Source organism: Mus musculus, chromosome 14, assembly GCF_000001635.26.
Source record: "Mus musculus strain C57BL/6J chromosome 14, GRCm38.p6 C57BL/6J".
Lineage (NCBI taxonomy): Eukaryota > Metazoa > Chordata > Mammalia > Rodentia > Muridae > Mus > Mus musculus.
In genome coordinates, this window is record NC_000080.6 from 53,681,865 (window position 1) to 53,709,072 (window position 27,208).

General features: G+C 43.0%; 2 gene segments (V, D, J or C) and 1 further gene; all 3 read left to right on the plus strand.

Moving 5' to 3' along the window:
* Tcra (T cell receptor alpha chain) overlaps window positions 1-27,208 on the plus strand; it is a 1,796,232-nt gene that overhangs the window by 1,253,898 nt on the left and 515,126 nt on the right.
* On the plus strand, window positions 1,813-2,313 carry Trav4-4-dv10 (T cell receptor alpha variable 4-4-DV10). The segment is given in 2 exon segments: window positions 1,813-1,864; window positions 2,035-2,313. Coding segments are annotated over 2 exon segments (331 nt in total).
* On the plus strand, window positions 22,143-22,650 carry Trav5-4 (T cell receptor alpha variable 5-4). The segment is given in 2 exon segments: window positions 22,143-22,198; window positions 22,360-22,650. Coding segments are annotated over 2 exon segments (347 nt in total).

The window sequence follows — 27,208 nt, forward strand, 5'->3', positions numbered from 1 at the left end:
GTATTTCAGTTCTTATGGTGAGTTCCACAATGCCTTAATAAAATGGCTGCCTAAATGAGACCTAAACAAGGATGGCACCAATAGGCAACAAATACACTATTGTTGAAGGGGAAAATCTCACAGAGCCCCAACTCGACACAAGATACTTCAGTCTACTAAGAAATGCCGAGAACAGGAGAAATAGACTTACCCAAGGAAAAACCTCCCAATTTATTATTGAATACCATGTGGTCTGTCCTGAAATCATATTCATACAAATTATATAGTCTGAGCAGGTGGTACCTATATATTTCAGACTCTATATGTAACAACGATTAAAGAAAAAGCAGCAAGACAACATGAGTTGGGGGAGGGGCTATGTGGAGTGGCAGAACATGTGGTTTTGTTTTTCTGGGTCTCTGTGAGCACATTTAAACCAATCTTTTCTGGTTCCATCCATATAACTGCGAAGTCTATAGTGCTGTTTTTCTCTACATTGAAGAATATTCCATCATATAAAGGTACCACAGTTTCATTAACCATTCATCAGTTTAAGGACATTTATGTTGTCTCTGCTTCCTACTGTGAGGAGAACAGCAATGTACATAGTTAAGCAAGCTCTGTGGCGTGGGACATATACCAAGAAGAGGCATAGCTGGGCTGTGTGGTAGATTGACCTTTAGTGTTTGAAGATTCTCCACACGTATTTCCAGAGGAGTTGCATCCCAGTTGTTACTCCCCTGAGAGTGAGTGCAGGTTCCTTTACTCCCTACACAGCCTCCCCAGCATTTATTGTGAGGCGTTTTATAGATTTTACATATTCTAACTGGTGTGAGATGAAATCTCAAAGTTGTTCTAATTTGCATTTTCCTAATTGCTAAGGCTGATGAGAAATTTTGAGGTGTTTTTCTTTAGCCATTTTAATTTCTCCTTTTGAGAACCCCATCTAGACAGTCTTGTCTTCTGACCATCTGCATTTCCTTCATCAGGAAGTGAAGGGCTGGTTTAATGAGGCTTATGGAGATGGTCACTATTGTTGGTGGTTTCAGTCCACTAGGGGGCACTGCAGGGTTCCTAAAATTACTTTTTCTTAAGTGGCTCTGAGGTTTGAAGAGCTGAGAAGAGACATAAGGACATAAGGCAATCCAGTCCCAAAGCAAGAAGTACAAGCGATGATGTGGAGTTCACATGGATCTCTAGCTCTCAATCATTCTGCAGAAAATCATAGGTATCTAGAGCCTGTTCACTGGATCCCAGGTGTCTATAAATCTCTTTTAAGAATAACTCTGAACAGATAAAAACAAAATAGAACTACTGGGCATTATGACAATGGACGCTCAAGAGAAAACATCTTTACTGTTTTTATTTCTTTTATATTTATGTCTAAAATTCCACAAACTCAAAGAACTGGAATTATTCCAATACCATTCCTCTCTCTCTCTCTCCCTTTCTCTCTCTCTCTCTCTCTCTCTCTCTCTCTCTCTCTCTCTCTCTCTCTCTCTCTCTCTCTCAAGTGATTGGTTTTTCTACCAGCATTCTGTATTTATGTATTCCCCTTTCTCAAACATCCTCTCCCCCTGCCCCGCCCCAAACTCCTTTATATTACGTGTTCCATTAGAAACACAGTGTCCTGGGCTCTACATCAATGTCCTCCACAGCCCTGGAGCAATTACAGTGCAGAGTCATGAGGTGGAGGTGGGTGGAGTTTCGCGGTCAGCTGAATGAGGAAACTCGTGATTCAGAGAGAACCTGTAGTCTGTAAGCCCAAGTGTGTCTGGGCACAAGACACCCTTCAGAGCTGGAGAGAAGACAACCAGCGATTGGACAGGGGCCATGCAGAGGAACCTGGGAGCTGTGCTGGGGATTCTGTGGGTGCAGATTTGCTGTGAGTTGTGCTCAGCTAAGTTCCTATTAAGGATTCTCCAGAAATGTCAGTGGTGGAGAGGAAGAGAGCTCACACAGAGCTCATGAGCATTCATCCTCACAGGGAGGGCTATTTGACCTGTGTGGATAAAAACCTCTCTGATTCTGGTTTGCTTTTCTGTTTCCAAGCAGGGGTGAGAGGAGATCAGGTGGAGCAGAGTCCTTCAGCCCTGAGCCTCCACGAGGGAACCGGTTCTGCTCTGAGATGCAATTTTACGACCACCATGAGGGCTGTGCAGTGGTTCCAACAGAATTCCAGGGGCAGCCTCATCAATCTGTTCTACTTGGCTTCAGGAACAAAGGAGAATGGGAGGTTAAAGTCAACATTCAATTCTAAGGAGAGCTACAGCACCCTGCACATCAGGGATGCCCAGCTGGAGGACTCAGGCACTTACTTCTGTGCTGCTGAGGCACAGTGCTCCCAGCAAGGCTGGAGCCTGGCCCCAAACTGCAGCTGAGTGTGCAGCTCCAGTCCCCGCCTTGCACAGCTGGGGCTTCATCAGATTTCTACCAGTTACAGAGAAGATGTGAGAAAAGATAAAAATACCATGGCAGTGCACAAGTACATTCTGGCTGACACGACACCGACTTCTAGAATGTCAAATGCTCAGAAACACCACCCCACATGACTAAAATATGCATGTCATTTTTTTTCATATGCTTGTGCTAATGTCATAGGATATAAACTCTCTTACATATTCGAGAACCATTTGGGTCATTTTTTAGAATTTGAAACTGAGAGCAACTGTTTTCATCTTTTGTTTAAACAGCAACGAGACAGCACTTTTAGCTAATCTGCTCAATAGGAAGTTGACAAAATAATTAATTTAATATATCTAATAAATTAGACTGTAGAAAGGCTAGAGAAATCTTATTATTAGATCAAGACATTACAGAAATGTCTTGATATTTCAAATATATGATACATTTAATTATGCAATGTAAAACAAATAGTTCACATAATAATTATGAGCCAAAAGATAAGTCACCAATTAGAGAGATACATCTGCTATTTATGTCACAATAATACTTGTAGCAGTTGTTTCTACCAAATTTTTGTATGTAAAATTTCTCATTAAAACACTGCTTTCAAAAAACAAACAAACAAACAAAAAAACACTGCTTTCAAAAGAAACCTCCTAAATATCATCCAATATGGGACTGGTTCTTTATATAATAATTAAATGTGAACCAAATAACTGTTCCTGCCCTCCCCTGACCCCCGCAAGGATTGGCAGATTATTTTATTCCACAGTTGAAAACTCTGGCTTGTCTTTGTCTCTGTGAGGGATTGGAAAGCAGCCATGCCATTCATTCCTGCATTGTCTGTCCGTTGCTGTTTTCACTCAGAAACAGCAGCTGAGCAGCTACAACTGTGACTGGACTGACTGCCTTCCATTTTCTTTCTCGAGCTTCACAGATTAGCTGACCCCTTGTGATTCATCAGCCCCACCCCCACTGTAACTACACTTCTTTAAAATATAGATTATCTGAGCTCCCCAGACAGTAATAAGTCATCCCCAAGTGTCAGTGAGATTTATGTGAGCAAGGCTAGAAGTGGTGTCACTAGAGTGACAACATATAGCTGAGAATTATTGATTCAGTCTTTTCAGAGAGTTTCCAAACAGCAACTATCCTAATTCTTGCTTCTTGTGAAGAATAAAAAATTACTGAACTCTTCCTCACCCCAGAGCCCGACCCCTCCCATCTAGAGAGTGTTCCCAGAACACTCCTGAACTCTTCACCCCAGAATGCATTCCTGAACTCCTCACCCTAGAGTTCGAACCCTCCCAACTAAAGACTGTTCCAAGAACATTTTTGAGATAAGGGCCTCCTGGAACAACCTCAGAATGAACCGGGTACATTTCCAAATAATAGGACATGACCCCTTAGTTACGTAGAAACCCTTGGCAGAACCCCTTGTCCCTTGGCAGAACCCCTTAGTTATGTAAACTTGTACTTTCCCTGCCCCGCTCTCCCCCCTTGAGTTTTTCCTATATAAGCCTGTGAAAAATTTGGCTGGTTGTCGATTCTCCTCTACACCATACTAGGTGCATGAGTTTCGACCCCAGAGCTCTGGTCTATGTGCTTTCTTGCTGTTGCTTTATTAAATCTTGCCCTCAACATTTTGAGTTCGGTCTCAGTGTCTTCTTGGGTCCGCGGCTGTCCCGAGGCTTGAGTGAGGGTCTCCCTTCGGGGGTCTTTCATTTGGGGGCTCGTCCAGGATCAGCGCGACCACCCAGAGACCCTAGACCCACTTTAAGGTAAGATTCTTTGACCTGTCTTGGTCTGGTGTCTGTGTTCTGTTTCTAAGTTTGGTGCGATCGCAGTTTCGGTTTTGCGGACGCTCAGTGAGACCGCGCTCCGAGAGGGAACGCGAGGTGGATAAGGATAGACGTATCCAGGTGTCCACCGTCCGTTCGCCCTGGGAGACGTCCCAGGAGGAACAGGGGAGGACCAGGGACGCCTGGTGGACCCCTTTGGAGGCCAAGAGACCATCTGGGGTTGCGAGATCGTGGGTTCGAGTCCCGCCTCGTGCCTTGTTGCGAGATCGTGGGTTCGAGTCCCACCTCGCGTTTTGTTGCGAGATCGTGGGTTCGAGTCCCACCTCGCGCCTTGTTGCGAGACCGTGGGTTCGAGTCCCACCTCGTGTTTTGTTACGGGATCGTGGGTTCGAGTCCCACCTCGTGCAGAGGGTCTCAATCGGCCGGCCTTAGAAAGGCCATCTGATTCTTTGAGTTGCTTGTGGTTGACGCGAAGTCGCCGCCGCTTTTGGTTTCTTTTTTGTCTTAGTCTCGTGTTCGCTCTTGTTGTGTCTACTATTATTCTGGAAATGAGACAATCTGTGTCCACTCCCCTTTCTTTAACTCTGGAGCATTGGAAGGAGGTGCAGGTCAGAGCCCACAACCAGTCGGTGGAGGTCAGAAAGGGTCCGTGGCAGACCTTTTGCGCCTCCGAGTGGCCGACGTTTGGAGTGGGCTGGCCACCAGAAGGTGCTTTTGACTTGTCACTAATCGCCGCCGTCAGGCGAATTGTTTTTCAGGAGGAAGGGGGTCACCCTGATCAGATCCCCTACATTGTGACCTGGCAGAATCTCGTCCAATTCCCACCTCCGTGGGTCAAGCCTTGGACCCCAAATTCTTCTAAACTGACGGTCGTGGTTGCCCAGTCTGATGCAGCCGGAAAGTCTGGCCCGTCAGCACCCCCCAAGATCTATCCAGAGATTGACGACCTCCTCTGGATGGACTCCCAACCTCCCCCTTACCCCCTGCCCCAGCAGCCACCTGCAGCCGCCCCACCACAGGAACCAATAGCGAGAGGGGCTCAGGGACCGGCGGGAGGGACTCGGAGCCGCCGAGGCCGAAGCCCCGGGGAGGAAGGGGGGCCGGATTCAACGGTTGCCTTGCCACTTAGAGCACATGTGGGAGGGCCAGCGCCAGGACCTAATGATCTCATTCCTTTACAGTACTGGCCTTTTTCCTCTTCTGATTTATATAATTGGAAAACTAACCACCCTCCCTTCTCAGAGAACCCCTCTGGGCTTACTGGGCTCCTTGAGTCACTTATGTTCTCCCATCAACCCACTTGGGATGATTGTCAGCAGCTTTTGCAGGTTCTTTTTACCACAGAAGAAAGAGAAAGAATCCTGATGGAGGCGAGAAAAAATGTTCTGGGAGAGGACGGCACTCCCACTGCCCTCCCTAACCTCGTGGACGAGGCTTTCCCCTTGAACCGCCCCAACTGGGACTACAACACCGCGGAAGGTAGGGGACGCCTCCTTGTCTATTGCCGGACTCTAGTGGCAGGTCTCAGAGGAGCCGCTAGACGGCCCACCAATTTGGCTAAGGTAAGAGAGGTCTTGCAGGGACAGACTGAACCACCCTCAGTCTTCCTTGAGCGTCTCATGGAGGCATATAGGAGGTACACCCCTTTTGACCCCTCGTCAGAGGGGCAGAGAGCCGCCATAGCCATGGCCTTCATTGGTCAGTCCGCTCCCGACATTAAGAAAAAGCTGCAAAGGCTGGAGGGGCTCCAAGATCATATACTCCAAGATTTAGTAAAAGAAGCAGAGAAAGTCTATCATAAGAGGGAAACAGAAGAAGAGAGGCAGGAGAGAGAAAAGAAAGAAATGGAGGAAAGGGAAAATAGACGGGATCGCCGTCAGGAAAGAAATTTGAGTAAAATTTTGGCCGCAGTTGTAAATGATAGACAGTCAGGAAAAGGTAAAACAGGGCTCCTGGGCAACAGGGCAGTGAAACCGCCAGGTGGCAGAAAGATACCACTGGAAAAAGACCAATGCGCCTATTGCAAAGAAAAAGGACACTGGGCTAGAGACTGCCCTAAAAACCGGGAGCGATCCAAGGTCCTGACCCTAGAAGATGATTAGGGAAGTCGGGGCTCAGACCCCCTCCCTGAGCCTAGGGTAACTTTGTCCGTGGAGGGGACCCCCGTCAACTTCCTGATAGACACCGGAGCAGAGCATTCAGTACTCACTAGCCCCCTAGGCAAGCTAGGCTCTAAAAAGACCATGGTGATTGGAGCCACTGGTAGTAAATTTTACCCCTGGACGACCGAACGAGCCCTACAGATAAACAAGAACATAGTGACCCACTCCTTCCTGGTGATACCTGAGTGTCCTGCTCCCCTCTTGGGGCGCGATCTGCTAACCAAGCTAAAGGCTCAAGTCCAATTTACTTCAGAAGGCCCACAAGTAAGCTGGGGAAAAGCCCCCATTGCCTGCCTTGTCCTCAACGCAGAGGAAGAGTACCGGTTGCATGAAGAGCAACCCAAAAATGCAGTCTCTTCAGGCTGGCTAACTGCGTTCCCCAATGTCTGGGCAGAACAAGCAGGAATGGGGTTGGCTAAACAAGTGCCTCCGGTTGTGGTAGAACTTAAAGCTGATGCCACCCCCATCTCGGTAAGACAATACCCCATGAGCAAGGAAGCTAGGGAGGGCATCCGGCCTCAAATCCAGAGGTTGCTAGACCAAGGAGTTTTAGTGGCCTGTCAGTCCCCCTGGAATACACCACTTCTGCTGGTTCGAAAACCAGGGACCAAAGACTATCGCCCGGTGCAAGACCTCCGGGAGGTTAACAAAAGGGTCCTGGACATTCACCCCACAGTCCCGAACCCGTACAATTTATTAAGCTCTCTCCCACCCGAGAGAACATGGTATACAGTCCTGGACTTAAAAGATGCCTTCTTTTGCCTGCGTTTGCACCCTAAGAGTCAGCTCCTGTTTGCCTTTGAATGGAGGGACCCAGAGGGCGGACAGACTGGTCAATTAACCTGGACTAGGCTACCACAGGGGTTCAAAAATTCCCCCACCCTGTTTGACGAGGCCCTCCATCGGGATCTCGCGCCTTTTCGCGCTCGAAACCCTCAGCTTACCCTATTACAGTATGTGGATGATCTCTTGGTCGCGGCGGCCTCGAAGGAGCTGTGTCACCAGGGAACTGAAAGGCTCCTCACAGAACTGAGTGACTTGGGGTATCGAGTTTCGGCTAAAAAGGCACAAATCTGTCAAACTGAGGTAACCTACCTGGGGTATACCCTCCGAGGGGGTAAAAGATGGCTCACAGAAGCCCGGAAGAAGACTGTTATGATGATCCCATCGCCCACCACCCCACGGCAGGTACGTGAGTTTCTGGGGACTGCTGGCTTTTGTAGACTCTGGATTCCAGGCTTTGCAACCCTAGCGGCACCTCTATATCCTTTGACTAAGGAAGGGGTTCCTTTTGAGTGGAAAGAAGAGCACCAAAGAGCTTTTGAGGCTATCAAGTCATCTCTAATGACTGCCCCCGGGCTAGCATTACCAGACTTGACTAAGCCTTTCGTCCTATATGTGGACGAGAGAGCGGGTGTAGCCAGGGGAGTGTTGACACAAGCACTGGGACCCTGGAAGAGACCTGTAGCCTATTTGTCAAAAAAATTAGATCCCGTTGCTAGTGGATGGCCCACATGTCTGAAAGCTATTGCGGCAGTAGCCCTGCTGATCAAAGATGCTGACAAACTGACAATGGGACAGCAGGTGACTGTTGTAGCCCCTCATGCCTTGGAAAGTATTGTGCGGCAGCCACCTGACAGATGGATGACAAATGCCCGAATGACACACTATCAGAGCCTGCTGCTAAATGAACGTGTAACCTTTGCGCCCCCTGCCATCCTCAACCCAGCTACCCTTCTCCCTCTAACAAATGATTCCGTCCCAGTACATCAATGTATGGACATCCTCGCTGAAGAAACTGGGACCAGAAGGGACCTGACTGACCAACCCTGGCCTGGAGCTCCCAGTTGGTATAAGGACGGCAGCAGTTTCCTGATAGAGGGGAAGCGAAAGGCTGGAGCTGCGGTGGTGGACGGGAAAAAGGTAATTTGGGCAAGCGCTTTGCCTGAAGGAACATCGGCACAAAAGGCTGAACTTATAGCGCTTATACAAGCCCTCCGAGAGGCTAAAGGTAAGATAGTTAACATCTATACTGACAGCCGCTATGCTTTTGCTACCACACACATCCATGGGGCCATCTACAGGCAGCGAGGGCTATTGACTTCGGCTGGTAAAGACATTAAAAACAAAGAAGAAATTCTGGCCCTGTTGGAAGCCATACATGCACCTAAGAAGGTAGCCATCATCCACTGCCCCGGCCACCAAAGAAGAAAAGACTTGGTGGCCAAGGGCAACCGAATGGCAGACTCAGTGGCAAAACAAGTTGCTCAAGGGGCCATGATCTTAACTGAAAAAGGTAATCCGCCCAAAAGCCCTGAGGATGAAAGGTATAACATAAAAGAGCTATTGTGGACCAGTGATCCCCTCCCATACTTTTTTGAAGGGAAAATAGAATTGACTCCTGAAGAAGGAATAAAATTTGTGAAAGGACTACACCAATTCACCCACCTGGGAGTTGAAAAAATGATGAGACTAATTAAAAATTCCCGATACCAAGTCCCCAACCTGAAGTCTGTGGCTCAAAAGATTATAGACTCCTGCAAACCATGTGCATTCACTAATGCGACTAGAGCCTACAAAGAACCTGGAAAGAGACAACGGGGAGACCGTCCTGGAGTGTATTGGGAGGTAGATTTTACTGAAGTTAAACCTGGAATGTATGGTAACAAGTATCTGTTAGTATTTGTAGACACTTTTTCAGGATGGGTTGAGGCGTTTCCCACTAAAACTGAGACTGCCCAGATAGTGGCCAAGAAGATCCTTGAAGAAATCCTGCCAAGATTTGGAATCCCTAAGGTAATCGGGTCCGACAATGGACCAGCCTTTGTTGCCCAGGTAAGTCAGGGCTTGGCCACTCAGTTGGGCATCGATTGGAAATTACACTGTGCTTACCGCCCTCAAAGCTCAGGACAGGTAGAGAGGATGAATAGGACCTTAAAAGAGACCTTGACTAAATTAGCCATTGAGACCGGCAGGAAAGACTGGATGGCTCTCCTCCCTCTTGCGCTCTTCCGAGCCCGAAACACCCCTGGACGTTTTGGGCTCACTCCTTTTGAAGTTCTGTATGGAGGACCTCCCCCCTTAATGGAAGCTGGTGGAACATTGGTTTCCGACTCTGACCCTGTCTTACCCTCCTCTTTGCTTATTCATTTAAAGGCCCTAGAAGTGATTAGGACCCAGTTTTGGGACCAACTGAAGGCAGCCTATACCCCAGGGACCACCGCAGTACCCCACGGGTTCCGAGTTGGAGACAAAGTCTTGGTCAGACGGCATCGAACCGGCAGCCTCGAGCCACGGTGGAAGGGACCCTATTTGGTGTTACTGACAACCCCTACTGCGGTAAAAGTTGACGGGATTGCCTCCTGGATCCACGCCTCCCAAGTCAAGAGGGCCGCCAGTCAAGATGAAGAAAACCACGAAGACAAATGGACAGTGGCAGCCACTGACAATCCTCTTAAGCTTCATTTGCGCCGCAGGCGCCACCCTGAGCCTAGGGAACCACAACCCTCATGCTCCAATTCAACAGTCCTGGGAAGTGCTTAATGAGGAGGGAAACATTGTATGGGCAACCACTGCAGTCCATCCCCTCTGGACTTGGTGGCCTGATCTCACACCTGACATCTGTAAGTTAGCGGCAGGATCCCCCAATTGGGACCTCCCAGATCATACTGATCTTAGCAACCCACCCTCTGAAGAGCGATGTGTCCCAAATGGGATAGGGAGCACATATGGGTGTTCGGGGCAGTTCTACCGAACTAATCTTAGAGCTGCACAATTTTATGTTTTCCCTGGTCAGGGTCGGAGCAAAAGGCTTCAACAAGAATGTGGGGGGGCATCAGATTACTTTTGTGGTAAATGGACATGTGAAACGACAGGGGAAGCTTACTGGAAGCCCTCCTCTGATTGGGACCTGATCACGGTAAAACGAGGTAGTGGCTATGATAAGTCAAACCAAGGAGAAAGAAACCCCTATAAATATCCAGAAAATGGGTGCGCTTTTAAAAACAGCCCCCCAGGACCATGCAAAGGTAAATACTGCAACCCCCTACTTATAAAGTTCACCGAGAAAGGGAAACAACACCGTCTAAGTTGGCTTAAAGGAAATAGGTGGGGTTGGCGAGTATACATTCCACTAAGAGATCCTGGGTTCATTTTCACGATCAGACTGACAGTGAGAGACCCGGCGGTGACACTTGTAGGGCCCAACAAGGTCCTTATAGAACAGGGCCCCCCAGTCGTACCGGCTCCCCCAAAGGTCCCAGACGTACCAGCTCCACCAACTCCACAGCCCAACACAGTGGTACCCTCCCTAGGGACTAATACTCCCCTCATAAAGCCTACCTTGGCTTCCCCACCGCCCCTAGGTACAGAGAAACGTCTGGTCAGTCTAGTCCAGGGAGCTTTTTTAGCTTTAAATAGGACTAACCCTAATATGACTCAATCATGCTGGTTATGCTATGCCTCTAGCCCCCCTTATTATGAAGGAATAGCTCAGATCAGGACTTATAATATTACTTCAGATCATTCTCAATGCCTTTGGGGAGAAAACAGAAAGTTGACTCTAGCAGCAGTTTCAGGAAGAGGGCTTTGTTTGGGCCAGGTACCTCAGGATAAAGGGCACCTCTGTAATCAGACCCAGAACATCCAGTCTAGCAAAAGTGGTCAGTATCTAGTGCCCCCCCTAGACACAGTGTGGGCTTGCAATACCGGTCTCACTCCTTGTGTGTCTATGTCTGTTTTTAATAGTTCCAAAGATTTCTGCATTTTGGTTCAGCTTATGCCTAGACTCCTGTATCATGATGATAGCTCCTTTTTAGACAAATTTGAGCATCAGGTCCGCTGGAGAAGAGAACCCGTTACCTTAACTTTGGCAGTTCTATTAGGATTGGGAGTAGCGGCTGGAGTAGGTACAGGAACCGCTGCCTTAATTAAGACCCCCCCAATACTATGAAGAACTACGTGCAGCTATGGATGTTGATCTTAGAACTATAGAACAGTCTATAACCAAATTAGAAGAATCTTTAACTTCCCTGTCTGAAGTGGTGCTACAGAATAGAAGGGGATTAGACTTATTATTCCTTAAAGAAGGAGGACTCTGTGCTGCCCTAAAAGAAGAATGTTGTTTTTATGTTGACCATTCAGGAGTAATCAAAGATTCTATGGCCAAACTTAGAGAACGCCTAGATATACGTAAAAAAGAAAGAGAAAGCCAACAAGGATGGTTCGAAAGCTGGTTTAATAAGTCCCCTTGGCTCACCACTCTCCTCTCCACCATAGCAGGACCTTTAATTACACTTATGCTTTTGCTTACTTTTGGCCCCTGCATCCTTAATAAGTTGGTAGCTTTTATTAGAGAAAGGATAAATGCAGTACAGGTTATGGTACTAAGGCAACAATATCGGGTCCTTCAAGAGGTTGAAAACTCGCTCTAAGATTAGAGCTATTTTCTAAAAAGAGTGGGGAATGAAGAATAAAAAATTACTGAACTCTTCCTCACCCCAGAGCCCGACCCCTCCCATCTAGAGAGTGTTCCCAGAACACTCCTGAACTCTTCACCCCAGAATGCATTCCTGAACTTCTCATCCTAGAGTTCGAACCCTCCCAACTAAAGACTGTTCCAAGAACATTTTTGAGATAAGGGCCTCCTGGAACAACCTCAGAATGAACCGGGTACATTGCCAAATAATAGGACATGACCCCTTAGTTACGTAGAAACCCTTGGCAGAACCCCTTGTCCCTTGGCAGAACCCCTTAGTTATGTAAACTTGTACTTTCCCTGCCCCGCTCTCCCCCCTTGAGTTTTTCCTATATAAGCCTGTGAAAAATTTGGCTGGTTGTCGATTCTCCTCTACACCATACTAGGTGCATGAGTTTCGACCCCAGAGCTCTGGTCTATGTGCTTTCTTGCTGTTGCTTTATTAAATCTTGCCCTCAACATTTTGAGTTCGGTCTCAGTGTCTTCTTGGGTCCGCGGCTGTCCCGAGGCTTGAGTGAGGGTCTCCCTTCGGGGGTCTTTCACTTGCTAGAGTACCGCCATGGAGTCAAGTGACATTGGAAAGTGGCGATTACAGACGGGTTACTCTGAAAAGGCTTCCTAACTGATCTTGATAGAGCTTCTTCCTAATCCAATTCCAGCTTAATCCTGATTTGAAAGTGTTTGTTTAGTAAACAAATTATCTTAAGGACTACAGTTAGCAGTTTTAGAGGTTTATTTATTTTTTAGACAAGACAACCCAATATAGTTTTTTTTAAAGAAATGCAATGTAAATGTTATTGTCTGCTGCAAATTCTTAAAATCAAAATTAAAATTAAATAAAAAAAACAAAATTAGAAAACTCTGTATTAATTGAGAAAAGCACCTTCCATTCTTTTATATTTTCATCAACAGCCCTGATGTCTGGATCCCCTTCATCCCATGCTTTCAGAAGGTCTGTGAGCTTTCACACTTGTAGATGACAATGCCCATTCTCTTTTTAAACCTGGTCTCCAACAGTATCTGTGTGATGCACACTTAACTTCACCCTGAGATAGCCGTCTGTCATTTGCTCCATTTCCTGGACTGACTCTTCTAGATTTTTTTTCTCATTTCTTCATTTTGAACTTAAATTTTCTCATTAACTTTTAAAATTCTCGATTCCATCCCCATGTTGAACACGTTCACAGTATGCTTTAGGCATCTGGGATTGGCTGCCCCTGCCTTCTCCACTGCCTGATCAAAGTGTTGACATTTTTTTTTCTTTTTTAATATTTTTTAAGGTATTTTCCTCATTTACATTTCCAATGCTATCCCAAAATTCCCCCATACCCTCCCCTCCAACTCCCCTACCCACCCACTCCCCCTTTTTGGCCCTGGCGTTCCCCTGTACTGGGGCATATAAAGTTTGCATGACCAATGGCCTCTCTTTCCAGTGATGGCCCACTAGGCCATCTTTTGATACATATGCAGCTAGAGTCAAGAGCTCCGAGGTACTGGTTAGTTCATATTGTTGTCCCACCTAGAGGGTAGTAGATCTCTTTAGCTCCTTGGGTACTTTCTCTGGCTCCTCCATTTGGGGGCCCTGTGATACATCCAATAGCTGACTGTGAGAATCCACTTCTGTGTTTGCTAGGCCCTGGCATAGTCTCACTAGAGACAGCTATATCAGGGTCCTTTCAGCAAAATCTTGCTAGTGTATGCAATGGTGTCAGCGTTTGGAGGCTGATTATGGGATAGATCCCTGGATAAGACAGTCTCTAGATGGTCCATCCTTTTGTCTCAGCTCCAAACTTTGTCTCTGTAACTCCTTCCATGGGTGTTTTGTTCCCAATTCTAAGAAGGGGCAAAGTGTCCACACTTTGGTCCTCATTCTTCTTCAGTTTCATGTGTTTTGAAAATTGTACCTTATATCTTGGGTTTTCTAAGTTTTTGTGCTAATATCCACTTATCAGTGAGTACATATCATTTGAGTTCTTTTGTGATTGGGTTACCTCACTCAGGATGATGCCCTCCAGGACCAATCATTTGCATAGGAATTTCATAAATTCATTCTTTTTAATAGCTGAGTAATACTCCATTGTGTAAATGTACCACATTTTCTGTATCCATTCCTCTGTTGAGGGACATTTGGGTTCTTTCCAGCTTCTGGCTATTATAAATAAGGCTGCTATGAACATAGTGGAACATGTGTTCTTCTTACCGGTTGGAACATCTTCTGGATATATGCCCAGGAGAGGTATTTAGGGATCCTCGGTAGTACTACGTCCAATTTTCTGAGGAACAGCCAGACTGATTTCCAGAGTGGTTGTACAAGCTTGCAATCCCACCAACAATAGAGGAGTGTTCCTTTTTCTCCACATCCACGACAGCATCTGCTGTAACCCAAATTTTTGATTTTAGCCATTCTGACTGGTGTGAGATGGAATCTCAGGGTTGTTTTGATTTGCATTTCCCTGATGATTAAGGATGCTGAACATTTTTTCAGGCGCTTCTCAGCCATTTGGTATTCCTCAGGTGAGAATTCTTTGATTAGCTCTGAGCCCCATTTTTTAATGGGGTTATTTGATTTTCTGGAGTACACCTTCTTGAGTTCTTTATATATATTGGATATTAGTCCCCTATTTGATTTACGAAAGGTAAAGATCCTTTCCCAATCTTTTGGTGGCCGTTTGTCTTATTGATGGTGTCTTATGCCTTAAAGAAGCTTTGCAGTTTTATGAGGTCCCATTTGTCAATTCTCAATCTTACAGCACAAGCCATTGCTGTTCTATTCAGGAATTCTTCCCCTGCACCCATATCTTCGAGGCTTTGCCTCACTTTCTCCTCTATAAGTTTTAGTGTCTCTGGTTTTATGTGGAGTTCCTTGATCCACTTAGATTTGACCTTAGTACAAGGAGATAGGAATGGATCAATTCACATTTTTCTACATGATAGCTGCCAGTTGTGCCAGTACCATTTGTTGAAAATGCTGTCTTTTTTCCACTGGATGGTTTTAGCTCCCTTGTCAAAGATCAAGTGACCATAGGTGTGTGGGTTCATTTCTGGATCTTCAATTCTATTTCATTGGTCTACTTGTCTGTCGCTATACCAGTACCATGCAGTTTTTATCACAATTGCTCTGTAGTAAAGCTTTAGGTCAGGGATGGTGATTCCACCAGAGGTTCTTTTATCCTTGAGAAGAGTTTTTGCTATCCTAGGTTTTTTGTTATTCCAGATGAATTTGCAGATTGCTCTTTCTAATTCGTTGAAGAATTGAGTTGGAATTTTGATGGGGATTGCATTGAATCTGTAGATTGCTTTTGGCAAGATAGCCATTTTTATAATGTTGATCCTGCCAATACATGAGCATGAGAGATATCTCCATCTTTTGAGATCTTCTTTAATTTCTTTCTTCAGAGACTTGAAGTTCTTTTCATACAGATCTTTCACTTCCTTAGAGTTACGCGAAGATATTTTATATTATTTGTGACTATTGAGAAGGGTGTTGTATCCCTAAATTCTTTCTCAGCCTGTTTATTCTTTGTGTAGAGAAAGGTTATTGACTTTTTGAGTTAATTTTATATCCAGCCACTTCACCGAAGGTGTTTATCAGGTTTAGGAGTTCTCTGGTGGAATTTTTGGGTCACTTATATATACTGTCATATAATCTGCAAAAACTGATATTTTGACTCCTTTCTTTCCAATTTGAATTCCCTTGATCTCCTTTTGTTGTTGAATTGCTCTGGCTAGGACTTCAAGTACAATGTTGAATAGGTAGGGAGAAAGTGGGCAGCCTTGTCTAGTCACTGATTTTAGTGGGATTGCTTCCAGCTTCTCACCATTTACTTTGATGTTGGCTACTGGTTTGCTGTAGATTGCTTTTATCATGTTTAGGTATGGGCCTTGAATTCCTGATCTTTCCAAGACTTTTTGTCATGAATGGGTGTAGCATTTTGTCAAATGCTTTCTCTTCATCTAACAAGATGATCATGTGGTTTTTGTCTTTGAGTTTGTTTATATAGTGGATTATGTTGATAGATTTCCATATATCGAAACATCCCTGCATCTCTGAGATGAAACCTACTTGGTCAGGATGGATGATTGTTTTGATGTGCTCTTGGATTTGGTTAGTGAGAACTTTATTGAGAATTTTTGCATCGATATTCATAAGGGAAATTGGTCTGAAGTTCTCTATCTTTGTTGGGTCTTCTTGAGGTTTAGGTATCAGAGTAATTGTGGCTTCATAGAATGAGTTGGATACAGAACCTTCTGCTTCTATTTTGTGGAATAGTTTGTGAAGAACTGGGATTAGAACTTTTTAAATGTCTGATAGAACTCTATACTAAACCCATCTGGTCCTGGGCTTTTTTTTGTTTGTTTGTTTGTTTGGGAGACTATTAATGACTGCTTCTATTTCTTTAGGGGATATAGGACTGTTTAGATCATTAATCTGATCTTGATTTAACTTTGGTATTGGTATCTGTCTAGAAACTTGTCCATTTCATCCAGGTTCTCCAGTTTTGTTGAGTATAGCCTTTTGTAGAAGGATCTAATGGTATTTTGGATTTCTTCAGGATCTGTTGTTATGTCTCCCTTTTCATTTCTGATTTTGTTAATTAGGATGCTTTCTCTGTGCCCTCTAGTGAGTCTGGCTAAGGGTGTATCTATCTTGTTGATTTTCTCAAAGAACCAGCTCCTCATTTGGTGGATTCTTTGAATAGTTCTTCTTGTTTCCACTTGGTTGATTTCACCCCTGAGTTTGATTATTTTCTGCCATCTACTCCTCTTGGGCTTCCTTTTGTTCTAGAGCTTTTAGGTGTGTTGTCAAGCTGCTAGTGTGTGCTCTCTCTAGTTTCTTTTTGGAGGCACTCAGAGCTATGAGTTTTCTTCTTAGAAATGCTTTCATTGTGTCCCATAAGTTTGGGTATGTTGTGGCTTAATTTTCATTAAACTCTAAAATGTCATTAATTTCCTTCTTTATTCATTCCTTGACCAAGGTATCATTGAGAAGAGTGTTGTTCAGTTTCCACATGAATGTTGGCTTTCCATTATTTATGTTGTTATTGAAGATCATCTTTAGTCCATGGTGATCTGATAGGATGCATGGGACAATTTCAATATTTTTGTATCTGTTGAGGCTTGTTTTGTGACCAATTATGTGGTCAATTTTGTAGAAGGTACCATGAGGTTCTGAGAAGAAGGTATATCCTTTTCTTTTAGGATAAAATGTTCTGTAGATATCTGTTAGATCCATTTGTTTCATAACTTCTGTTAGTTTCACTGTGTCCCTGCTTATTTTCTGTTTCCATGATCTGTCCATTGGTGAAAGTGGTGTGTTGAAGTCTCCCACTATTATTGTGTGAGGTGCAATGTGTGCTTTGAGCTTTACTAAAGTTTCTTTAATGAATGTGGCTGCCCTTGTATTTGGAGCACAGATATTCAGAATTGAGAGTTCCTCTTGGGAGATTTTACCTTTGATGAGTATGAAGTGCCCCTCCTAGTCTTTTTTGATTACTTTGGGTTGGAAGTCGATTTTGTTAGATATTAGAATGGCTACTCCAGCTTGTTTCTTCACACCATTTGCTTGGAAAATTGTTTTCTGGCCTTTTACTCTGAGGTAGTGTCTGTCTTTTTCCCTGAGATGAGTTTCCTGTAGGCAGCAAAATGTTGGGTCTTGTTTGTGTAGCCAGTTTGTTAGTTTATATCTTTTTATTGGGGAGTTGAGTCCATTGATATTCAGAGATATTAAGGAGAAGTAATTGTTGCTTCCTATTAGTTTTGTTGTTAAAGTTGGCATTCTGTTCTTGTGGCTGTCTTCTTTTACCTTTGTTGAAGGATTACTTTCTTGCTTTTTCTAGGACATGGTTTCTGTCCTTGTATTGGTTTTTTTTCTGTTACTATCCTTTGAAGGGCTGGATTCTTGAAAAGATAATGTCTGAATTTGGTTTGGTCGTGGAATACTTTGGTTTCTCCATCTATGGTAATTGAAAGTTTAGCTGGGTATAGTAGCCTGGGCTGGCATTTGTGTTCTCTTAGTGTCTATATAACATCTGTCCAGGATCTTCTGGCTTCCATAGTCTCTGGTGAAAAATCTGGTGTAATTCTGATAGGCTTGCCTTTATATGTTACTTGACCTTTCTCCCTTACTGCTTTTAGTATTCTATCTTTATTTAGTGCATTTGTTGTTCTGATTATTATGTGTCGGGAGGAATTTCTTTTCTGGTCCAGTCTATTTGGAGTTCGGTAGGCTTCTTGTATGTTCATGGGCATCTCTTTCTTTAGGTTTGGGAAGTTTTCTTCTATAATTTTGTTGAAGATATTTGCTGGCCCTTTGAGTAGGAAATCTTCATTCTCATCTACTCCTATTATCCGTAGGTTTGGTCTTCTCATTGTGTCCTGGATTTCCTGGAAGTTTTGAGCTAGGATCTTTTTGCATTTTGCATTTTCTTTGATTGTTGTGCTGATGTTCTCTATGGAATCTTCTGCACCTGAGATTCTCTCTTCCATCTCTTGTATTCTGTTGCTGATGCTCGCATCTATGGTTCCAGATTTCTTTCCTAGGGTTTCTATCTCCAGCGTTGCCTCACTTTGGATTTTCTTTATTTTGTCTACTTCCCATTTAAGTCTAGTATGATTTTGTTCAATTCCATCACCTGTTTGGATGTGTTTTCCTGTTTTTCTATAAGGACTTGCAACCCTTTAGCAGTGTTTTCCTGTATTTCTTTAAGTGGGTCATTAAAGACGTTTTTGATGTCTTTTACCATCATCATGAATTATGCCTTTAAATCCGGGTCTACGTTTTCAGGTGTGTTGGGGTGCCCTGGACTGACTGAGGTGGGAGTGCTCAGTTCTGATGATGGTGAGTGGTCTTTGTTTCTGTTAGTAAGATTCTTACCTCTGCCTTTCGCCATCTGGCAAACTTTGGAGTCAGTTGTTATAGTTGTCTCTGGTTAGAGCTTGTTCCTGTCATGAGTCTGTTATTCTCTACCAGCAGACCTGGGAGACTAGCTCTCTCCTGAGTTTCAGTGGTCAGAGCACTCTCTGCAGGCAGACTCTCCTCTTTCAGGGAAGGTGCATAGATATTTGGCATTCAGACTTGCCTCCTGGCAGAAGATGAAGGCCCAAAACAGGACCTGTCCTAGAAGCTGTTAGCTTCTATAGTACACACTCTCACCTGTGCAGACTAGTCTCGGTGGAGTCTGGGAACCAGGATGACTCCCGCAGATTATCTGGCAATTCCCTCCTGGGCCGAGCAGACACCTCTCCTCTGGCAGGGAAGGTGCCCGGATGTCTGTGCAGACTGGTCTCAGTGGAGTCCTGGAACCAGGATGTCTCCTGCAGATCTGTTGTATTTCTTGTATCTTGGTAGATACTGCCTTTTTAGGTTAAAGAAGTTTTCTTCTATGATTTTGTTGAGAATATTTTTCTGTGCCTTTGCCCTGAATTTTTTCTTCCTCCTAAATCTATATTATTTCTAAATTCAGTCTTTTCATGATGTCCCAGATTTACTGGATATTTTGTTCCAGGATTTTTTATATTTAACATTTCCCTTGACTCTGGTCTCCATTTCTTCCACCTTGCCTTTAATGCCAGAGATTCCCTCTTCTGGGCCTTGTTCTGAGGCTTTGGTTTGACTTCTTAGATTTTTAATTTACAGATTTATCTTTTTGTCTGTGGTTTTTTTTCTAGTTATTCTATTTCTGCTTGCATGTCTTGAACTGATTTTTTCATTTATCCAACTGCTTGTGTTTTCACATACCTCATTAAGGGATTTGTTCATACCCTCGTTAGAGTCCTTGGGAATAATAATAATATCTATTTTGGTTTCTTTGTATTAGTGTTCAGCTATATTGCATTTTTATGGTCTACTGGAGTAGGATTCCTGGGTTCTGGTAAGGACATATTGTCTTGGCTATTAATGATTGAATATTTGTACTACTGTCTGGACCTGGATTGATTTTGTTTCCAAGTATTGATATATGGTATTTTCTTTGTAAAGTGTATGTTTCCTTCCTTGGTTTCTGATAACTTCTTTGAATCTTGGTGAAGTGATTTCCTGGTATAAAGTGCTTCTATGGGCCAATGTGTGGCAGAAAGAATAGATGTGGGCTAGGAGAAAGGGCTGATAGACACTTCTGCTTATATTTACAGGTGGGATACATAAAGATTGAGAGTATGGTACAAATAAAAGATCCTGCAAGTAGGTTATGATAAGGCAAAGCAGTATATGGAAAGATGGGGGATTAAAGGGCTAGGAACCCTGTGTCTGAACTATAAGTTGTAGTGTCCAGTGAATGAAGTACAAAAAGGGGAGTTGTAAGAAGGTTGTTAGCAGGCTGAGGATAAAAATGGAGAAATTGTAATAGAAGGCAGGAAGGATAGAATGAATAATCTACTTGAGTCCCTGCTAATATGTTCACTGCAGAAAGGAAGGATGTGTATGCTTTGGATGGTAACAAGAATGAAAGGGGATGGACGAGAGTCATTGCGTAAAGGTTCACAGTAACTGTGGCACTGCATTATCTGTAAGGTTTATTTTAGTTCCTGGGAACTGGAAGTAGAAAGGAAAACAGGAGCCCACAAGTGCTGTTACAGGGATGGGGGTAAAACTGCAGAAATTTCAGTGTGGGACATGAAGATGAGATAAGATGGACTACCTGATTTCTAGACAGATGTGGTGGAGTGTCTTTATTGGCCTTTGAAACAAAGGAATGGTGGTGAGGAGAGGCAATGTAGTAATGTTCAGCTGAGTCGCAATGAATGCAGGAACAGTGCGAGAAGAGCTCCCTGCAGGTTATGGGGTTGAGAATAGTACCAGGAGAAATGATAGGGAGAGCAGTGAAGATGGTCCACCTGCTCCCCAAGCCTGCGTGAACACTGAGTTTCCAGATAGACAGTGTTTGTAGGTATTCACCGCTGACACCAAGGAAAGCAAATGGGCTAGAATGGGGGTGTTTGAGGAGGGTCCACAGGAAGGAGGAAAGCTGGGTTTGTTGCAAGGTTTGGCAGATTCCACAGGGAATCCACACTTCCATTCTATCAGTAATTCAGCCTCCCAACACTGGATGCAGTAGGAGTGAGTGAAATGGATGGTGCCATCCTCAAGGTCAAATGACTTCTCAGAAGTTTCCTAAGAGTAGCTCTGTATATTTGTGATTCTAGGCAGACTTCTCTGGAAAGTGGGATGAAGTACAAACACATCATATCTGTATTGTCAACAAGAATTCACTGAAATAGGAGGAACATTATCCTGGGCCTGGAGGGCCTTGCCAGTAATGGAGAGGAAAGTTGAAGGGTCCTTACCAAAGAGGAGATAAGGAGTCAGCAAGGGGAGGGAGGGAGCCAGGCTTGATGGTCGGGGGAATCTCATAGCTGACTTGATAAGTCTCTAATAAAAAGAGACCTTAATTCTGTAACCTATTCTCCTGGCCAGTCCGTTTGTCAATTGTCTCGATTTTCCCAGCACCAATTATACCATTTGAGATAGTTCAGGGCAGATACCTTAAGAAGATTCCTAGAGCAATCTCATCTAGATATGTGCTTATCTGTGTATAATGATCTGCAGGGAATAGAGAAGACTTCCAAATAGTGGCTACATAAAGTTAATTTAGGATTTTCCTAAAATGACTTAGACATATATTTTCTCAGGAAAAGATATAAAATGAATCATAATGCAGGAAGTTCGTAATAATGCAACATGCAGAAACCAAACTGCAAAAGTAAGAGATAGAAAGACAGCGATTACAGCAAGCCACTCAGCTTTGCTGGGACTGTGTCAAGCAGGGGTGCTGGATTCATGGCTCTCATCACTTTTAGTGGGTATGGCTATGCCAGGTTTGATTAGTAAATACAGTTCTAGTGAGAAGAAATGTTACACACACCTATTAACATACAACATATATACATTTATATATGAAAACATTACACATAAGAAACATAATGTATACAATGTGTTATATGCAAAGAACAAACAGCCTCACTGGTGTGTACCAAGACCATTCTTGAGCTCTCAATACTAAGACCCTCTTGGGATGACTTATTAGTGTTTTGTGTGTCTGAGTCCCTCCTAGGTTCAGAGACCGCTTAGCCTGAGGCCTCAGTAGTTAGGAATGCAACCACAAGGTGTCAGCAGATCTTAACTGCTGGGGAGTGTGCAGAGAATTCACTTCCTTGTGTGCTGATTCTGAAGGCTTGTGACAGAAGCAACTCTTATTTCTCAGTGGCTGAGGTGACTCCAGAGGTAGAATTGTCACTGAGAAAGAACAACATCCTGAGAGTTATAGCTGACCTGCTAGTCACCACAGTCTCTACTGGATTTTAATTTAATTGGGAAGAGCAATGAAAACATATGCTCCTACATTATTCATGTTTCTATGGCTGCAGCTGGATGGTGAGTTAATATCTGAAGGTCATAGAACAATCAGGGGGCATTTCTGAGACACCCAGGGGGAAACTCTATTCAGGTTTATTCTAGTTACTCTAGAAAAAGAGACTCCTGGAAAGGGGGTGACCTCACAGACTTTCTCCTTTTATTTCATTCCATATTTCTGCATAGGGATGAGCCAAGGCGAGCAGGTGGAGCAGCTTCCTTCCATCCTGAGAGTCCAGGAGGGATCCAGTGCCAGCATCAACTGCAGTTATGAAGACAGTGCCTCCAACTACTTCCCTTGGTATAAGCAAGAACCTGGAGAGAATCCTAAGCTCATCATTGACATTCGTTCAAATATGGAAAGAAAGCAGATCCAAGAACTCATCGTTTTACTGGATAAGAAAGCCAAACGCTTCTCCCTGCACATCACAGACACCCAGCCTGGAGACTCAGCCATGTACTTCTGTGCTGCAAGTGCACACTGCTCCACGGGCACCTGCAGCCTGTCCTCAAACCTGCCATGGGGCCTGGAGCCTCATCTACATCCTGTGTCACAGGCCTTCCAGGGCAGAATTTGCCAGTTGTTAGTTTGAGGTGACAACTAATATAGACATTAAAAATACAAAATAAGAACGTTAATTTCAAGTCACACAAAACAATTTAGGACAATTTCCTCCATTTTAAAAAATTATTTTAAAAATTAAAATATAATTTTGTTGCAAGTAGTTAACATACTTTCCACAGGACAGTGGCTGTACTACCAACCCACTCCTGGCTCCCTTTTGTTCCACTTTGCTTAGCTGGGTTGATGCCACCAGCCCCGACCTGGCTTCTCTTTCTTTCCCACCTTTGCTCCAGCTTGGCTCTGGGATCGGCTGCCATCAGCCCCAGTACTGCCTTTCTCTCTACCCACCTTTGTTTGGGGAGTCGACTACTCCACCAGACCACTCCCAAAACCCTTGAAGCACAGGATAAAGGAAACACACTCAGTTTGTCACTTTACAGCTTGCCTTTCATGGCACAATTGCATGGCACCTCCTGCCTGGAAATGTGTGCTCTTACCAAATCACCATCTCCATCTCTCCTTCCACCCCAAACTCCAATCAGCTCCTGCCAAACATCTCTGGTAAGCTGGCAGCAGCAGAGCCACAGGCCATGGCTTCCCTGAGATCTTACATGATGGCTGTGTGTTTCTAGTCTCAAAGCATGGCAGAAAAATCCCTCTCCTTCACGTGTCTCCTTTTTTTTCTCCTGGGATCCAGAATCTCACTTGTACCTTCCACCCAGCAATTGGCTCTCTGCCTTCTTTATTGACAAATCAAGAACCTATTAGGGAACTAGACCTTAGCACCAGACCCTCTCCTCACATAATTTTATTAATTCCCCTTTCTCTTTCCTTCCTCCATCCCCCTATCTATTCCTTTCCTCATTCTCTCACAAACCCTTGTCTTTCCTTTATAACTATTAAGGTTTTACATATATATACACACACAAATACAATCAGTTGTTCTCATTAGCATTGGTTGTACGTATATAATTTTAGGGCCGAGTACCTACTATTAGATAGCTAATTAGGGAGATTATCCTCAGGGATAAATACTTCTTCCTCTCTCCCTTAATTGTTTGTAGTTATTTGACATGGATATCAAAGGGAAACAAACATGAAAAAAATAAATCAAGTTATCAGATGATGTAGTATTATACATAAGACATCTCCAAGACCCTACCAGAAAATTTCTAGAAATTATCAATAAGTTCAGCAACATGGTAGAATACAAAATATACTTACAAACATCAGTAGCCTGTCTACATACCAACAACAAACATGCTGAGATTCAGATCATACACACATTCCCATTCACTATAGTTTCCAAAAATATATATGGGAATAAACCTAACTAAGGAAGTTAATCAAAAAAAATGATAAATCTCCGAAGAAGCAGGTAGAGGAAGACACTAGAAAATGAAACATCCTCTTATGCTCATTGATCAATAGGATTAATATTGTAAAAATTACCATTGTACTAAAAGTAATTAAAAGATTCAGTGCAATCCCAACCAAAACCTCACACCAGTGTTCACAGAAATAGAAAACAAAACATCTAAAAATTTATGTAGCAGCACTCAGAACACTGAATAGACAAGACCAAAAATGATAATGTCCAATGGCATATCATAGTTAAAATACTACATATACCTAGAGAAGAAATTGTATTGGTACTAAAGGAGAAAAAACACAGGTCTCAAATGAGGGAAGCCTATCATAATAAGAGTTTATTTCAAAACAAAAATTGGAAAGCCTGAAGACCTTGGAGCAATGCATTCCGAATCTTAAAAGACTATAACAACCATCCTAAGATAACAATGTGAAGCAAAACTATATGCCATGATTGATTGAGGGAGGAAGAAAGATTATATATCCAACAAAGCAAACCTAAAGAAAACGTGAGAAGCATTATGTGGGACCAAAGAGAGAAATGAGGGTAGTAGAGAGGCTTTGGACAGAAATACAAAGCCATAATTATGGAAACATACAACACCGCTGAAAACACAGACAGCTGCAAACATCAGCAACATGAAGACCTCATCTAACGCACGCATTGCAGTAATAACTGTACACATCACTAGGCTCAGTTAGTCACTTAAAATGACTAAATGGATGAAGAGACAAAATCCATCTATCTGTGCCAGCAAGAGACACATCTTAGTTTTAAAGATAGGCACTACCTTAGAGTAAAACGATAGTCAAAAGAATTAGTCAAATGGGACATGGAAGCAAGCTGCCATTTCCATCCTAAAATCTGACAAAAGTAAAAACCCCTCTAGCAATACACAGACTCACTGAGATTAAATAACTCATTCCTAAACGATGAAGAGGTGAAAGAAGAAATCAAGAAACAAATAAAAGAATTCCGGGAGTTAAATAAAAATGAAAACATAATACAACAAAACCCTTTAGGACACATTGACAGCAATCCTATGAGAGAATTTTATGGCTCTAAGTACCTACATTCTTTTAAAAGAATTAAAGCACAAATAAACGGCTTAATAATACAACTCCAAAATTGGGCAAGGACAAGCAAAATCCAAAAACAAGAAATAATAGAAATAGAAATATAGAAATAGAAATAGAAAGATAGAAATAGAAATAGAAAGATAGAAATAGAAATAGACCAGAAATCACTGAAATAAAAACAAAGCAAACATATTAAAAAAAAATCAATGAATCTAAAAGATGGTTCTCTGAGTAGAGTAACAAGATTGGCAGATCTTTGGCCCAACTAAATAACAGAAAGAAAGAGATGACTCAAATTATTAGAAGAATTAGAAGTGAACGGGAAATCAATACAACAGATACCAACGAAATTCAGAATAGTTTAAGGGGATATTTTTAAAATGTATAGCTGGAGAATATAAAAGAAATACACGAATTTCTAGATGCAGCCAAGTGAACAAACTTAAACCAGAAGAAACCAACAACCTAAACAGACCCACAACAGATGAGGAATTCGAATAGTAATGAAAAGCCTCCAACCTTAAAATAATTCCTGGAACAGATGTATTGATAGCAGAACTCTACTAGACATTCAAAGAAGATCTACAGACAGTTTCGTTTCAACAATTAAAGAAAATAGAAAGAGGGGTATTCCCAAAGTCCTCCAAAGCCATTATAATTATGTCCAAACCAGGCAAAGATACAGCAACAAAAAATAAAACTATAAGACAATGTCCCTGATGAACATGGGCTCAAAAATACACAATAAAATACTTGTGAAGAGAATACAGAAATACATCTAAAAAGGTTATATACCACGATCACAATGGCTTTATCCTTGAAATTCAGGAATAGTTTAAAAAAAAAAACCACAAGGCAATTAATGTAATATAGCACATAAATGGACTTAGAAACAAAAATCACATGATCATCTCAATAGATTCAGAAAGGGCCTTTGACAAAATCCAACATGACTTCTTCATACACGTCCTAGAGAATGTAGGGCTAGAAGAAACATACCCCAACACAAAAGCTCTAGAGGAGAAACACACAGCCAACATCATATTAAATCAGCATCCTAAATCTCAACCTATGGGTTGCTGCCTCTTTGGAATCAAACAACCTTTTCCCAGGGATCACTTAAAATCATCGGAAAACACAGATATTTACATAATGATCCACAACAGCATCAACATTACAGTTATGGAGTACCAATGAAATAATTTGATGGTTTGAAGACTGGTGGGTCACCACAATAGGGGAAACTGTATTAAAGAGTGGGAAGGTTGGGAATTACTGTGCTAAATAAAGAAAACCTTGAACCAATCCCACCAAAGTCAGAAATGAAGCAGGGGTGGTCACTGGCCCTATTCCTTTTCAACGTTGTGCTTGAAGCACTAGGTGAAGCAGTAAGCCAAGAGAAGGAAATTAAAGGATACAAACAGGAAAAGAAGAAGTCAAACTATCCCTATCTGCAAATGATAGAATACTACAGAGATCTCCAACTCTTATCAGAAAACTCTAGAAATTATTTAAAAATCCAACAGCTATTAAAAACAATGACTTCATGAAATTCACAGGCAAATTGATGGAACTAGAAAATATCATCCTGAGTGAGGTAACCCAGACACAAATGAACACACATAGTATGTACTCACTGATAAGTGGATATTAGCCCAAAAGCTCAGAATGCCCACGATACAACTCACAGACCATATGAAGTTTAAGAAGAAGGAAAATCAAAGTGTGAATGCTTCAATCCTACTTAGAAAGGGGAACAAAATCACAAAACAAAATCACAGAAGGTAGAGGGATAAAAGGATCTGGGAGGGAGAGAGGAGGGTGGGGAAGAAGTGGGGGCAGCATCAGGTATAGGAAGAGATGGGAGAGAAATTCAGATGGTCAGGAAATTGAACAGAAACATGTAGCAGTGGGAAATGGGGAAGTAGGACTAGAAACTGCCAGACTTCAGTGAAGTGAGAGGTTCCTAGGACCCAACAAAGATGGCTTTAGCCAAAATAGTCACTAAAGGGGAGATAG